At 53.8% G+C, this 15613-nt stretch overlaps 5 protein-coding genes across 5 annotated transcripts; 1 reads left to right on the plus strand and 4 right to left on the minus strand.

Moving 5' to 3' along the window:
- Window positions 1-466: 466 nt before the first annotated feature.
- E0L32_000667 (uncharacterized protein) lies at window positions 467-1612 on the plus strand (the record flags this gene model as incomplete). Its single annotated transcript, XM_031141334.1, has 1 exon — window positions 467-1612. One exon carries the CDS (start codon window positions 467-469, stop codon window positions 1610-1612), a length of 1146 nt encoding a protein of 381 aa, XP_030995984.1.
- A 618-nt stretch (window positions 1613-2230) lies between these two features.
- E0L32_000668 (uncharacterized protein) lies at window positions 2231-4760 on the minus strand (the record flags this gene model as incomplete). The annotated part of the gene is made up of 4 exons (XM_031141346.1): window positions 2231-2450; window positions 2507-3730; window positions 3795-4123; window positions 4221-4760. 4 exons carry the CDS (start codon window positions 4758-4760, stop codon window positions 2231-2233), a joined length of 2313 nt encoding a protein of 770 aa, XP_030995985.1.
- Window positions 4761-5447: 687 nt separating this feature from the next.
- E0L32_000669 (uncharacterized protein) lies at window positions 5448-8740 on the minus strand (the record flags this gene model as incomplete). The annotated part of the gene is made up of 8 exons (XM_031141357.1): window positions 5448-6089; window positions 6169-7012; window positions 7064-7317; window positions 7381-7493; window positions 7545-7833; window positions 7893-8201; window positions 8282-8526; window positions 8581-8740. 8 exons carry the CDS (start codon window positions 8738-8740, stop codon window positions 5448-5450), a joined length of 2856 nt encoding a protein of 951 aa, XP_030995986.1.
- Window positions 8741-9755: 1015 nt separating this feature from the next.
- Window positions 9756-10442, minus strand: E0L32_000670 (uncharacterized protein; the record flags this gene model as incomplete). The annotated part of the gene is made up of 1 exon (XM_031141368.1): window positions 9756-10442. One exon carries the CDS (start codon window positions 10440-10442, stop codon window positions 9756-9758), a length of 687 nt encoding a protein of 228 aa, XP_030995987.1.
- A 1341-nt stretch (window positions 10443-11783) lies between these two features.
- E0L32_000671 (uncharacterized protein) lies at window positions 11784-12268 on the minus strand (the record flags this gene model as incomplete). Its single annotated transcript, XM_031141379.1, has 3 exons — window positions 11784-11924; window positions 11977-12122; window positions 12184-12268. 3 exons carry the CDS (start codon window positions 12266-12268, stop codon window positions 11784-11786), a joined length of 372 nt encoding a protein of 123 aa, XP_030995988.1.
- Between the last annotated feature and the right edge of the window lie 3345 nt (window positions 12269-15613).

The raw sequence follows: 15613 nt of genomic DNA on the forward strand, positions 1-15613 counted from the left end.
GACTTACGGAGTACTTGCACAGGGCGCACGCGTCTGTAGGCGACATCCACAGATGCCAACAAGAGGTTGCGTAGACACCATCCATGTTCCTCATCATCGTGTCGCTTCGCCTCGCCTCACCACTGCAGCCGATTGACCCGGAACAGCGGGCGCCTGGACTTACACCTACACCAGATCAGACACGTCTGTAAGAGCTCCAGCTAGCGCCAAGACCATCCATATGAACCGCTATCCCTCGCCAGGTTCATCTTCTCTCTCTCTTCTCTGCATCGCTACATAACTTATTTGGCCTCGTCTACGACACCTCAAGAATAAAAATTTGTTGAGGATCTCGAGGCATCGTTTGCCGTTTGAGATTGTAGATCGCTCTCTCTCTCTCTCTCTCTCTCTCTTTCTACCCAATTGCTGTGTTCGAAGACACAAGCCGCTGCCAAGAAGCGCACTACGAAACCAGCCAGCCGCTATCATGACCGAACGAATCGGGCCTATGCTGCGGCTCTGGGGCCTGCAGACCGACCAGCTGCCCAAGCCAGACGCCTCACCGGCCGAGCTGGCACCGTTCCTCATCTCCCTCCTGCAGGAAGCCGTGCCCTTCATCGACGCCGTGGCGCCCAAGTCCGGGTCGCCGGCCTCCGCCGGTGCCAAGCCCGCCGCCGCCGCCGCCTCCGTGTGGAAGCCCAAGGGCCGCAAGACGTACCGCGACTCGGACGCCCCCGTCGACCTCTACGAGCGCGTCATCCCCGTCACCCGGCTGCAGGTCACGGCCACGCGCAACGAGAAGGCGCCCGGCACGGCGCCCCGCGCCACCAAGCCCGAGACGTGGGTGTGCCGGCGGTCGGTGCACCGCGACGCCGCGGCCGCGGGCACGGCCTCGTGGGCCGAGTTCCGCGCGCGCCTCAAGGACCGCCACGCCGAGTCCGAGGACGCCTTCACGCCCACCGTCGTCGGCGCCCGCGAGGCCATGGTCTGGCGCTCCGGCTGCGCCGGCGTCGAGGCCGCCCTCGCCGACGAGGCCCGCGGCGGGCAGCAGCAGGCCTGGGGCGACTTCACCCTCAAGGTGGAGGAAATGCGCCACCGCATCGGCCGCCCCTTGCTCAAGGACCGCACCTTCCCCGTCCTGCAGATGACCTGCGCCGCCGTGCGCCCGCCCCGCGACGAGTTCCTCGTCGTCAGCGTCACCCTCGACCCGGGCTTCCGCGGCGCGCCCCAGGCCCAGCTCAGCCGGGACAAGGGCACCGTCATCGCCGCGTACGTGAGCGTCGAGCGCATCCGGCGGATGGATAGCGCCGGCGGCGACGAGATCGAGTGGCTGATGGCGACGGCCAGCGACGCCCGCGGCGTCCTGCCGCAGTGGCTGCAGGTTCTCGCCGTCCCGGGCCAGATCGCAAAGGACGTGCCCCTCTTCCTCGGCTGGATGGCGCGCGAGCGCCGCGGCGAGGCGCACCCTCCCGCGGCCGAGCTCGCCACAGAGGCTTCCACCACCAGAAGCAGCGGCGCGGAGTCTCGCGGCGAGGGTGGCGCCCGGGTCCGCGGTCAAAACGGGCAACCTCATGAGACCTCGACGGCGGCGGCAGGCGCTGGACCCGGTGAAGCCAGGACTGGGATGATATAACGAGGAGAAAGTCCCACCATTTTTGGGCACGATGAAGCAGACCATCTTGTAATTGTTTGCGAGCATCCTACCTTTTGAACGCTGGCGACCTACTCGTAGACAGTTGTTCCGCGAAGATGAAGTTGCGACTCGCGAGGATGTCAGTGAACACTGATTTGAACCGAGAAAAGGACAGTCCCAGAAAGAAATCAGATGGATATATCACTTTGGGCTAAGTAGCGGATTAAGCCTTTCTTTACACCCTCTCTTGAATTGTATGTAGTCAGTATTCGTACCCTCTTTCATTCATGTACCATAGCGAGCATGACCATTCGACGCACACATGTATGATACTTTTTGAATTGGTTGTATTTTTCCATAACAAACGAAACTCGTCCAATGCTGTCGACTTGAAATACACCTCCCATGTACACAGATTCGCCTATGGAGCCTTAAAAGTTACAGACACCCGCACGCTGTAAAAAGCCGGGACAAGTGTGGCTAATTCCTCCCGCCGCTCACAGACACCAAGCGCAGAGTATCGCACAGCCTCCCTCCTCATCCACTTCGGCTTCATTGCATCCCCGCTTTCCAGACGTCCGTTATCTATATGGTATGATTCGCTGAAGCACCTCTCTTTTAGTACACGCGCTTGAAGGGGGGGACAGCCTTGCACTCGTTCTCGTCCAGGGTGTGGCCAATAACCCTCCTGTACGAGAGATCGACCTTGCCGTGAGGCTTCTTCTGCCAGCTCAGAGTGTGCTTCATCCAGTTCTCGTCGTCACGGTCGGGATAATCCTCTCTTGCGTGGGCACCGCGAGACTCCTTCCGGGTGGCGGCAGCGGTGGCGGTTTGGGTACTGGTGGCAAGCAATCAGCATTGATGGCATACAGATAGAAAAATTTGTCAACTTACGCGCAGGTCAGCAGATTCCTCAGCTCCAGAGTCTCAACGAGGTCGGAGTTCCAGATCATGCTACGGTCCTTGATACCGACCTGGGAGAAGGTACCATCGACCTCGGCGATCTTGCGGACACCCTCGTCCAAGCTCTCCTGGGTCCTGAAGACGCTGACATCGGTCTGCATGGTCTTCTGCATGGCAAGACGGATCTCTGCGGTGCTCTTGGGGCCGTCAGATGTCCTGATCTGATCGAGCACCTCGATAGAATCAGCACCGGCATCAGCACTGACGGGCTTCTGCTTCTGGCCGGGGGTGAAGTTGTCGCGGATGGTGTGGGAAACGGCACGGCCGAAGACAACGAGATCAAGCAGCGAGTTGGCTCCGAGACGGTTGGCACCGTGGACAGACACGCAGGCAGCCTCACCGCAAGCGAACAGACCAGGAACCACCTTGTCGTTGCCGCTCTCATCGACGGTCAGGACTTCACCGGTGTACTTGGTGGGGATACCACCCATGTTGTAGTGGACAGTGGGCAGGACAGGGATGGGCTGCTTGGTGACATCAACGCCAGCAAAAATACCGGCAGTCTCAGAGATACCAGGCAGACGCTCGTGCAGAATCTCGGCGGGAAGATGGCTCAGCTGCAAATAGATATGGTCCTTGTCGGGACCAACGCCACGACCGTCACGGATCTCCATGGTCATGGACCGAGAGACGACATCACGACTGGCCAGATCCTTGGCAGTAGGAGCGTAACGCTCCATGAACCGCTCACCCTCGGAGTTGAGCAGGTAACCACCCTCACCGCGAGCACCCTCGGTGATCAGGCAGCCGGCTCCGTAGATACCGGTGGGGTGGAACTGAACGAACTCGAGATCCTGGTTGGGAAGACCAGCACGAGCGACCATAGCCATTCCGTCACCAGTGCAGGTATGGGCCGAAGTGCAGCTGAAGTAGGCACGGCCGTAACCGCCAGTAGCCAGGACGGTGTTGGTCGAGAGGAAACGGTGCAGGGTACCGTCCTCCTGGTTGTAAGCCAGAACACCACGGCACTCGCCATCCTCCATGATCAGGTCGAGGGCGAAGTACTCGATGAAGTAGTTCGTGTTGTGCCTGAGGGATTGGCCGTAGAGGGTGTGCAGGAGGGCGTGGCCGGTTCGATCAGCGGCGGCACAGCACCGGTACGCCTGACCACCCTTACCGAACTTTTGCGACTGGCCGCCAAATGCTCGCTGGTAACTGTGTTGAGAGTAACGTTAGCGGGCGTGTCATGGCGTGGCTTGGAGCATAATTGTCCACCTACATCTTGCCGTCCTCTGTTCTGGAGAAGGGGCAGCCGTAATTCTCGAGCTCGACAATCGAAGCCGGAGCCTCGCGGGTCATATAGTGAATGGCATCCTGATCACCGAGCCAGTCGGAGCCCTTGACGGTATCGTACATATGCCATCTCCAGTCGTCCTCGTGCATGTTTCCGAGGGCAGCATTGATACCACCCTGTGCGGCGACAGTGTGACTTCGGGTAGGGAACAGCTTGGAGATGCAGGCGGTGTTGAACCCGGCCTCGGCCAGACCGAAGGCGGCACGAAGACCCGAACCACCCGCTCCGACTACAACGGCATCGTACTCGTGATCCTGGTGGGCGGACGCAAGTCAGCTCATTGATTCCTCGATCCCGAGCACAAGTCGCAAGGATTTTGTAAGAATGACTCGCAAGAAAGAGGGTACTCACAATGACGGGGTACTTTGTGCTGACAAAAGGAGATGCCTCCTTCGCTCGCAGAGGCGCGTTGGCAATGATCCGGGCTGTTTGTTTGAGAACATCCTTGTCAGTGGCTATTCCGAAGAGCAAACATGTGATGCGCGAGCATGCTTGGGCTGGGGGACGAACCGGCAGGGCGGGTGGTAGAGAAAGTCCTCGCTTGACTTCTCGAGACGCGAGAGAGCTGTGGAATGGTATTGTGTTAGCACACGAGCTGCTCCTGAGCAATTGACATTCGTTCTCTGCAGCAGCAGCATCGGGGATGTCGGGGAAAAACACGTACTGATGGTGCCGAAGCAAGCCTTCTCCAGGCCATTGAGGATGCCATTGTGGGTGATGGCGCGATTGACTCGGCTGTGTCGCTGGTATGACCACGAGAAGGCTGTGATTGAAGGTCAGGGTCTCCGGGTCTTCTTGTCCTGCAAGACACTTCACAAAGGGAGAGCGATGGTAAGGGTGGATGATGATTCCTAGACTTGGAGATGCTTCCGTACAGAACTCGAGCGCCATCGTGCACGGGCCACAAATCGGGTCGGTACACCTCGGCTAATCAGTAATTGTGTCGTCGGGATTGGTCCGTTGTTGCGTCCTTCCGACCTGACTAAGCCAGACATGTTTACTCGTGGGGACCTGGTGATGGACCATATAATAAAGATGTGCTGTGCCATGTTAGCCCAGTGTTACCAGTGGATTTCTCCGGATGAACTTCCGTCAACCATTCTGATCATTGCTTCTTGGTACTTCGGGCGTTAGGTACCTTCTACGTCTAAGTGATAAGAGGCTACAAAGTTTCCCCATGTTCAATAAATGACGATACAGCGAGCATGTGCAAACCGTTCTGAGGTCAACTTCTGTTCTCATCATTTCAAGCCTCACCCAAAATGTGTGCAACTCTTCTTCGCTCCGGGCCACCGGGGTTCTCATAATAAATCAATTGGTGATGGTGAATGCATGCATTTTTCTTACTGGTCTGCTTGAAAGCAGTGCAGTATCTACCTAATACCCTGGCCGACACACACAACCTGCTGTTTTGATGCGCTAATCACAAAGAATATTCTATTTAACATCTCTACATCCTCCCATTTACCCATTTACTCCAAAGCCACTCGATGCTATATCAGGGGCTATATACGCAGAGCCAGCCTGGCCAAGGCTGGCAGTATGCAGGCGGGCAGTTCCCTGACTCCAATCACGAGCCTACTCAGCCAGTACCATCCGAAGCATGATCAAGAAATTCTCCTTGAGTTTGTGAACCTCTGTGATGCTCGGCTTGACCGGCTCGCCCGCTGTTCTACGCAATCGATCCTGCTGCTTTGCCCTCCTGCGCCTTTCAGCCTCGATGGGATCAAGCTCGTCCTCTTCCTCCTCATCTGCCTCCTCTTCCGAGTCGTCGTCAAAAGCCATGTCCTCGAGATCAACCTCATTGAGCCCAAAGTCGCTCGACTTGAACCCAACGGGCACCGTCGTCAAGCCGTCACCACTCTCAGCTGCCATCTTCTGTCGCGTCTTGTCATGATGCCACTTTTTCCGTGCTTCTTGCCAGGCAATCAGCTCGTTCACTTCCGCGATGGCCTTCGCCTTATCTAGAGTTCCACTGCTCGTGGCGCCCTCGAACAAAGCGTTGATGTCAAGCGTGCCGCTCTTCGGACCGTGTCGTAGGAAGTCCAGGATGCTCTCAATCCAGCCCATCAGCTGCGCGAACAACCCGTTGTCATGAGTGTGAACCTCGTGGACGAATTTATAGAAGTTGTGTTCGTGGCGTTGGCAAAGATCGATGAAAGCCTGCACAGTCTGATTCGGATCTGCCGACGCATCTTCTTCTCGGCACTTATCGACAACCTGGTAATCGAAGTTAGGGTTTTTCATCGCATCTTGAATTTGATAGGTAGCATCAGAGCTGTAGCTTGATCACACGTACTTGTATCATGTCGTCAAAGAACACAGCGAAATCGGTGACGCTGCTGTAGACGTTGGCCGATTTGTAGACTCGTACCAGTGGTTCGTAGAAGATGGTGAAGAGATCCCTGAACAACTGCAATGTAACCGGTTCTTCGATCAGATTCAGCATCATGAGTTTATCGCGCTGCCTCAAGTAGAGCTTCATCAGCTGCTTCAGGTACGAGAACAGCTGTGCTCCTTGCTTCAACTCTTCGTCCACATTCTCCACGGCACTGTTGAAGGCCACGTAGGCGTTGTACAGCCTTCCGATCTGCTCTGGGCTCAAAGGCGGCTCAATGAGGTCCGATCGGAGAATAGCAACAATAATATCGATATCCTCGCTCTCGGCTTCCTCCCGCATAGCAATTTTGATGTGCTCCTCACATTCGGTGTACAGCTTGAGCTTTTCAACGAACACGGGATCACCAATCTTCACTGCCAGCGCATCAATGGACTTCTGAAAGCTCCGAATCCCGTCGTTGAGCGTGACCGAGAAAATCCGCTGCATAAGGGATCGGGCACCGAAGGGCTGTGCCAGAAAGATGTCCAGAATCCCGGACATGACAGCTGCAGGGTTCGCTACCCTGATGACGTTCTTGATGAGCGTGTAAGGGATGAGCGAGTGTATTCTCCGGGCTTGGGCAAACAGTTCGGGCGAGTTGTCCTCGGCCAGGAACAGGTGGTAAATCGTCGCTGCGACTTCGATTCGGAGCCACTCTGCGAACTTTTGATACTGTAGACTCAGATCTTGTATCGTGTTCTTCTCCTTGATCTCCTTGAACAACATCGTCAAGCCGTTGTGCTCTACAATATCTTGGCGGAACCTGTCGAGGGATTAGCTTGCTTCTCCTAATCCGGACGATCTCAGCACATACTGCTCCATGTAGACATCGAGCTCCGCAGCTCGCTTGCGGGCAATCTCGTAAAATTTCTTCTGCTCCTCCATACGTTTCTCGTCGACTGCCTTCCGGCGGACGATATCTTCCACATCCTCATCCTTGGGCGTTAGTGGATCCCGGGTGAGGAAGTCCTGGATAGCCTTGGTTCGGGCAATTTGGGGATTGTGCAAGAGCGTTCGCAAGAACGCTCGAAGCGAGATTCTCTGGTTCTCACGCCACAAGATGATGTTCTACACGTACATGAGCACTCTGACCTGCAAGTTGCTGTTTGACTCAAAGGGTCAGTTACTCACCTCATCGCTACTACCGTCATTCTTGACACCGCTCAAGGGTGTTGGCGCTCGTGAGTCAGTCGACGGTCGTGGTGATGCTCTATTTGACGTAGTAGACCCGGCTCTCCTGTGTTCTGCTGGCCATCAATACTGGAAATTTTGCCATGCATTGTCCCTGCACTTACCTCTTACTGAAAGCGTCTTCATAGACTCGCCTAGAGCATTCCCATTGCCTGGTAGAACGACTTGTGTGGAGACAGAGGAGATAGATGAAGCATCAGAGTCGTTGCCACCCATGAAACCGCTCAACATACTAGGAGCTGTTGTGTTGGTCTTGTTCTTCTTGGGGAGTGGTGGAAGTACTTTGCCAGGCAATTCGGTGCGTAAAGCTTTGTGCAAGCGGCTGAAGTCACCGTACCGCCGGCCGACGAAGAATTCGAGCTCTCCTTTTCTTTTCACTCGCAAGATGAATTCCTTGTGAGGCGTTTAGCGGTGGATGCAAGGGGGGATCTTCAGCAGGAGAGCCAGCTTACAGCATGTTTGTGAGATCGAATGGTCCTTTTGATGGACGTTATCCGTACTCCAGCCACGTTCACATCCCAGCTGTTGATATAGTTCCCTTCAGGCAACGTGGAGAGCACACCAGTCTCGATAGCATCTCGGTCGACGATTTCCATCTCGGTGAACCTTATTCGTTCCTCGAAACCAGAAGACGTGCGGACACCGGACACCATCATCAACTCCGTGAGTTTCTGTGCTTTCAATGCCAATTTCCTTCGCTTCGTCTCTTCTAGCCTATCTTCCGAGGACGAGATATTCTTGCTCGCAAAGGACTCCAGGAACTAAAGCAAGCATACGACAAGTAGTTAGCAACCATTCCATGGCAAGGGAAGCTCGGTCAAAGCTTAGAAAGTCGACATACTGTCTGCAGCTTGTCCTGCCAGAACTCCTTCTCCTTCGCCTTGTCGAGAAAGGGAAATTCGCGGACATGGTGCACAAAGATGTATCGAAGGATTGGAAGCTCCGAATCAAGCGGCGACACCTCGCCAAAGTCCGACTTGAAGGGCGCGCCGAATCTGCGAAGGGCAGTAGGCGAGTTGAGCTCCGCAATTTCCCACCTCACTTGCTCCGCGATGAGCTCGCGCTTGAGGTCTGGAGTCCCAGTATCTGATTAGCCACTGCATTGCATGATGTATGGATAGAAGAGGAAGGTAAACACACAATGCTCTTGTTTCCCTGTAAGTGTCTGCGTTGGTGGTGCGGCCGAGCTGTCAAGGCCTTGTTGGCGGGGTCCTCGCTCAGCGTTGGTGACGTCTTCGGCGGCTCCCACTGCTGTGCCATCGGGGTTGCCCTTGGCTGTATTTAGCGCATCTCGAGACATGTCGAATCGAGAGTCGTGAAAGATTGGTATCTAACAGTATGCTCAACAACGACGGAACTGCAAAAAACAACCAAAGGGAGAAGAAATGACAGAGAACAGAAAATCGCGACCAGCTCGCAAAGCAAGGAACACTGGCTACTTTAGGTAGGTAAGGCCAAAAAGTAGGTACTAAGGTAGTGGAGGTTGGAGGTGATGACGAGCGGAAGTACGGCCGGCGGCACTACTTAGACGCCCTCCTAGTGGATGGCGCGTAAACTTCCAACCTGGAAATTGGTGGGTATGTGATTTCTAGGCGCTGCATGGTGATGCGCCAGGGAGATGCGCCAGGGACTCACGAGGGCAGAGCTAAGCCCCAGGTCTCCGTAATACTGCGCGGGCTCGCCGAGAAATTACGGCGACAGTCATTCTCGTGGTCAACGACGATCTAATTACTGAGGTAGGTAGCTATGCTGTACGTTTGTCTTGAAATAAAGGTGACGAGAACAGACTACCTTGGCAGCTACCTACGAGTAGGTAATGAGTGATATAGCGATCACCGAAATCATCCACGGGATCCGTGGGCATGCTCCGGTTGACAGCACTTTGCTCAACACAAACTCAGCAGGTCATTCAGATTAGATTAGGTCTAGTACTCCGTAAGTATCGCAGTGCAATCCTCGCTCCTTCGAGCTGAACAAGAAGTTACATCATACCGCGCGGTGTGACGCGTCCCCGACCTTTTATCAGCTCGGATCTCACATGCCTGAATGGGACATCTGGGACCACGGCGTCAAGTCTGAGTGATCAACAGGAACGACCAACCGATGATCCCTCCTTGCACAGGCCACAATCCAAATGGAACGCTTTGGTAGCTTGACCAGGCGGTACTGGAAGACGACAAGATTGCTGAAGACCTAGCAATTTACTCACCTCGTAGCAGCGTGGCCATCAAGGTTGAACGGGTGGGAGGTGTCTGCATAACGTAACGATGCGAGCTTTCAAGCCGTTTAATCATGCTAGTACGGGGGGATATAATCTAGAGTTCATCAAAGACGTGCATCCAACGACCATTGCTCTGCGTTGATGCATTCGTCTTGCCAAGTAGTCTATCGAGTCGTTCACTCACATCGCCAGAATTTCGATTGCTCTCTGTCATTTCTCTGCCCATGTCGCGAAGCTTCGAAATGCTTTGGTTTGTGAAGCGAACGGTCGCTGTGTCGAGTCCACCCGGTATGTACTGGGCGCTGACAAGGAGAGCGATCAAGAGACATATCAGGACGGACATGACAAGCCAGATCATCCTGAGCCTCTTGCGCGTCCTCTCTTGCCACTCCCTGTCGGCTCTCTCCCAGCCTTCCACCCGCTCGCGGACTACATCAACCCTTTCGCTCAGCCGCTGAATCTTCTCGCGGCCATCGTGAATTCGACTCTGCAACATCTGTATCCTCTTTTCTTGTTCGTCAAAGTTTCCAAATGCATCAAGTTGTGACTCCACATCCTTAACCAACTCTTCGGCATCGTCATCGAAACTTGCGTTCAGCTCTTGAGACATTGCAGCAAGCTCTTTCATGGCCATCACCGTACCCTGCAGAGCACCAAGTTTCTCGAGCACCGAATAGTAAGTATCATCGAGACGGCGTGTTGTCAGGGTGGAGAAAGCATTAAGCTCTACCAAAGCTTGCTTCAATCCACTGTAGTCGTTGTCAGTTTTGCTGCTGAGCATAGTCCGTTCGCAGGAGCAGGACTTCCAGCACATACCTAGTCCTCTCCGCCGTCCTTTCTTTTTCCATCCTCAATTCATCCTCCATATTCCTCTGTTGTGATAACTGCGTTACTTCGGAAGCCGTTAGGAGGCTTGCCCTCCTGCTCGGATTGGGAGTGATACTGGGTGTCGCCGTGTCGGCTCTCGGATTGTCAAGAGATGATCGAGTATGGAGCGCTGGTGCCGCCGAATGGGGGACAGAAAGTTTGTCGTCGCGAAGTTTCTGCCCATTCTGCTGGTGCTGGTGATTATGTCGATGTAATCGAATGGGTGATGAAAGTGACGAGAGTTCCGTGATTGAACGGGTTATCTGATGGCGCGGTCGAGTATGGGACGCATACTTGGAGCTTTCTCCCGCATTATTAGGCATTGCAAAGCGCGCAAGCCACCTGAGCCAACGCTCAGCGCACTGGAGTGTAGGTAGTACTCTGGAACTCCAAGATGAGGATGGAAAGGCGCTCTCTCCAAGTACCAGTACGGAATCAAGGCTGAGGAAGCTAAACCCTGCCGCCGTTGAACCTTACGTAGTAGTGGGGCGGAGCACCACGTGCACGTCAGGCCTTTCACATGCTTCAGCTTGAAGTGTCCACGGATGCTGTGCTATCCTCGCAAATGGTAGTCAGATTAGTTGACGGACTGCTAGCAGCAAAAGTCCTTGACTATCCATAGTCCATCAATCCCATCGGTTTCAGGTAGTGGGATAGCCCTTCCGAGTCCCAGGGCAAGGATATGACAAGTATATTGGTTGTTACCATCGAGGTAGCTCCTGATGAACTTCCATCAATCAACTATTCTGACGCCCGCTTGCCTCGATACCGGTAAATCGTTCTAGAGCCAGCATTATCAACATATTTCCTCTCGTGTGATGTACACATGTTGAAACTTCAAGTAAGAATGTCAATTCTTGTACTGCCGATGTTGTTTATTGGAAGTGTCTGCCTTGGAGAGATGGCTATTTGTTCTTTTCAAGCACACTCCCGTCCCCCACTCCATAAGTATGCCATAATGCTGCCACCCAACAACACACAATCTTTCAGAAAAACCGAAAGGACAGGTTCTGCGGGGAGAGGGGAACGCGAGATGACCTTCGGGCGGGATTTGAGCCCTTCACAGCCGGAAGAGCCCTGTGCACTGCGATACGGAGGCTCTGATGCCCGTATGATGCTAGTATCGAGAAGTGCCAGAGCTGAGGAGCGAGGTTTCTCTCTGAGTACCTAAGACGGTGGGTGAACGCCCACGACGAACACCTGGAGCACTAGAAATGCCACCGAGGTGTGTTCCCATGCATCCTGTTTCGCCTACTCAAGAGTTGAGCGCTTTGTTCCTCTTCTCTTTGCGTTTGAGGCGCTCAACCCGCTTCTTATGCATCTTCTCTGCCATTTTTTCGTACCGCTCCTTCTCTTCCTTGGCCGCCCGCCTGTCACGGATCGTTTGTATCCGTCTCTGCAGTCAATCATTAGCAGAGCCAAGAGGTACACGGAACGGTGCGACAAACCTGGCGCTCTGCTTCTTTCTCGTCCTTCAGTTCCTTCTCCTTCGCCTTCATTGCAGCGGTAGCTAACCGCTCTTTCGCTCGTTTCTCGTAGGACGTCAGACCCGACCCCGGACGGAAGGCCTTTTTTGGCGGATGCCATTGTTTGCCTGCCCTATTTGTCAGCCTCTGCGAAACAGTCTGTGGTGAAGTAATGCCGGAAAAACCAACCATTTCTCCTCATTCCAAGAGCCTTGGTGGATGTGGAAGCAACCGCAGCGGTCGATGATGACGTCTCAGAGATGGTGTTGGACATTATGGGTCTGTCCTATCAGTCATCAAACCAGAGATGCTATGTCTAGTCTGTGAAGTGATCGAGCGTGCGTAATACACTGACGCTCAGCGTAGACTCTAGATCACTGATTGTCGGCGGAGAGTTTTTGGAACATTTCGGTGGGGCTATTATTTTGCCTCACTTGACCGCCTCGTCGGCTGATAAGATAGTGCATGCATCTCTGGAGAGAAATTAACTGTCTTGTCTTCTGCTCGAGGTTAGAAATAGGTATCCTTGAACCAGATTTTATCTGCCGAGGTATCTCATAAAGATCGATCATGCTGGTAAGTATTGTACTTTAGGTAGCTCTTGGGGTTGTCAGAACTCGATCCTGCGACTACAGTACGTACACTTCCAAAGTTGAACACTGAATCAAGTTTCATTACTCTCCAAACATGTCCTCTTCCACCTACCTACCTTAGGTTCTTGCCAGTAGGTGCTTAAGCAGGCATTCAAGCAAGTACAAAGGCTGGAGTGTAAAATCTTTATTTCCATAAACTGGGGCAGATCCCACTCTTCGCAAGGGTGAGCCTTTCTGACCACGGCAAGGCCGGGCGTCATGTCGCGAGTGCCAAGCGCTGAACCCGGGTCGCCTTGGCTTATTTTCAGGGTCCGACTCCAGCATTGTCGATCCAAATTCCCACAGTAAGTTGATCAACCTGGCAAACTACTTCGTAGGCAACAAACTGAACAATTCAAGTACAGCGCCGTCACTTTGACATCTACAAAAAGGCAACAGAATACCTATATTGCTAGCTAGTCAGGCTTTGTGTATATTTCGAGTTCCATCTGAAGTAGATTCTCGCCATTAGAGGCAGCTACTGTTCGACGGGGAAAGCTGAGTGTAATTAGTGGGAAATGAGACGCTGAGATGAGATTGCGAGTCTACGCACACTCCGCCTTGAGGTCCCATAAAGTCAGGTATTATCATTATCGGGCCCAGCTAAAAGCAAGGTCTAAGAGATATTCTTAGATCGCTGAATCTCCACTGCCTCGGATCAATCTCTTGAGAATGACGTGTACAGAATCAGACAAACAGGGCAGGTAGCCATGTGCGACAAGAGTCCGGTGCAGAAACCATCTTCAACGATAATAAGATATGTCTCGATTCCTCGACTATTGCAAGTACACTATCCGCTCTAGCAAGGCTAGGAAGTAGACCTTGCTTGCACAGATAACATGAAGCAACTAAGAAAGGAGGCACTAATCTTCATGACAGGTAGCCGGCCATATTAATCGACTGCTACCCTCTGGAGGAGGGAGGATACGAACTCAGAAATGTCCCAACTTACTTGCCTACGTACTCCGTAGATCTACGTAGCCCAAAGCTCACGAGAGCAGGCCTTGATGTGGACCCTTGGACAACCTACGGTAACTTACAGAGAGGAGTGTTGACCGATAAGGCTGGCTCCAATGTCTGTTTCCAGCAATCTTGTTCACATGTGCAGATTACCTCGGTGGGTATGTACACATCCATCTTTGTGCAACAAAAAAGTCGCAAACCTCTAGGCTCTCAGTCCTTTTTACAGCACTCGTAGTAGCTGCATGGTCTTAGGTATCATGCAAGCACACGGAGTGCGCGCTGGTGTGAGGCAGTCTCTCAGGGGAGAGAGGCAATGGAACCTGGACAATGCGCGGAACCCTGCTGCTGCATCATTGCTCGATTGGGATCGCTTGGCTCAAAAGGTCAACCTGCAGAAGTGGTTCAGGGGCAGCACGCACCAGGAACCACTCTCAGCTGGCCATTCGTCCCCCGGTGCAGTCCCCAAGTGGGGGCCAAACCCGAACTGTAACCTCCGCGAATCTACTTGTACGACTATTTCGCATGCGGGTAATTGTGGTGGGGAGAACCAGATCCTCTGAGGGACGGAGCCTGGACACACTGGGAATCCGTGGCTGGTTGTGCGTATCTACTTGTAAACTCCTCAGGACGAGTTGTGGCTACTGCTGAGGCTCGAGAACAAACAATAGAAAGCCTCCAGTGCGACGAGCAGGCCAGCCTGTGCCACTGTGTTTCGACGTCAGCGACACGGCCATCAAAGTCACTCCTCAAGGCATCTAGACCAGTAATACTGTAGGCATGCATACGGAGAGTCGGCCAACCTTCATATTGCGAGAGCCATGATCTCCAGTCGCTCGCGCACGCTTGCTCGTCGTTGTGGCAAACCACGCGAGGCCGGCCTCAAGCCTGCTCTTCACTTTGTGCGCCTTATTAAGGTCTCGTGGGTCTCTATCATCGCAGTTTGAGATTCGCCTTTTTAACTCCGGAGATCTACTGACAATCCTTTCGGGAGAGAACTGAATTAAGGAAGTGGATTCGTCAAAGTCAAACAAAGAAAAGCGTTTCTGTCTTGAGCCGGCAAACCAGGTACATACCTACCGTATGGCAGGTCAAGGAATGGAGGAAGGCTCCGTCTCCCGTGCCGCATCATCCATCTACAAGTACAGACCCCCCATGTCGCCCAGGTACGGAGTAGCAGAGATGAAGCCCCTGCCCCGGTCGATAGAGCGATTCGGGCCTCCTGAATGGCTAAAGTTGAGCGCCCATCCATTAAAAGTCGCAGTAGAGCGTGCCGTGCCAATGCCACCAAATACGGCCCAGGCCCACACACACACACCACCTTTCACTTCTCCATGTCCCATTTCCCGCCCACGCCACCGACTTAGTGCTTTTTGGGCTGACGGAACAGGCGTGTGTCCATTGAGCCCAGCAATTAGACCGCATTTTCACGAACGAGATGGGACACTAGCAAACCTTGAAGTGGCTTTCACCTGAATGTCCTCTTGTTGCTTGACTCGACCGCTGCCTATTCCGTTTAGAGTGGCCCTAAGGCGTCGGACGGAGGTGCGGCTTCAGAAGAGGGCTGAATTGCTCCTCCACACCAGTCATTACGGATATGGGTCTTGACCAAACGTGTTTACCAGGAAAGGGAAAAAAAGGACAACGGGAATTGGAAGTTTATCATGGCCTTGAGAAGTCAAATCTCGTAGAGTCCAGTCAAGCAGGTGGTAACATTAGGGACCACTTGATCCAACAAACAACGCCTTGACTTCGATACCCACTCGCTGTCTCGGCCCTCGCACCTCCCTGTCCTTAGCCGGGGGTGGTCCTCAGTCTCTCCCCCCCCCACTCAATTCTGCTGGCTGCCTGCACTGCAACAACCCCCCCCCCCCCCCCCCCGAGCACATGGTCGCCCGCAGTCTCTCTAACGCTAGTAAGCTGGGACTCTGTGTGAACTTTCGTTTCTCCCTCCTGGTCTGCGCTTCTGTCCGTCCACCTCCAACAAAACATCTCCATAGCTCACCGTCCGCCCTCACCTCTCGCCT

Source organism: Thyridium curvatum (genome assembly GCF_004353045.1).
Source record: "Thyridium curvatum strain D216 chromosome Unknown NODE_2_length_892811_cov_85.036431, whole genome shotgun sequence".
NCBI lineage: Eukaryota > Fungi > Ascomycota > Sordariomycetes > Thyridiales > Thyridiaceae > Thyridium > Thyridium curvatum.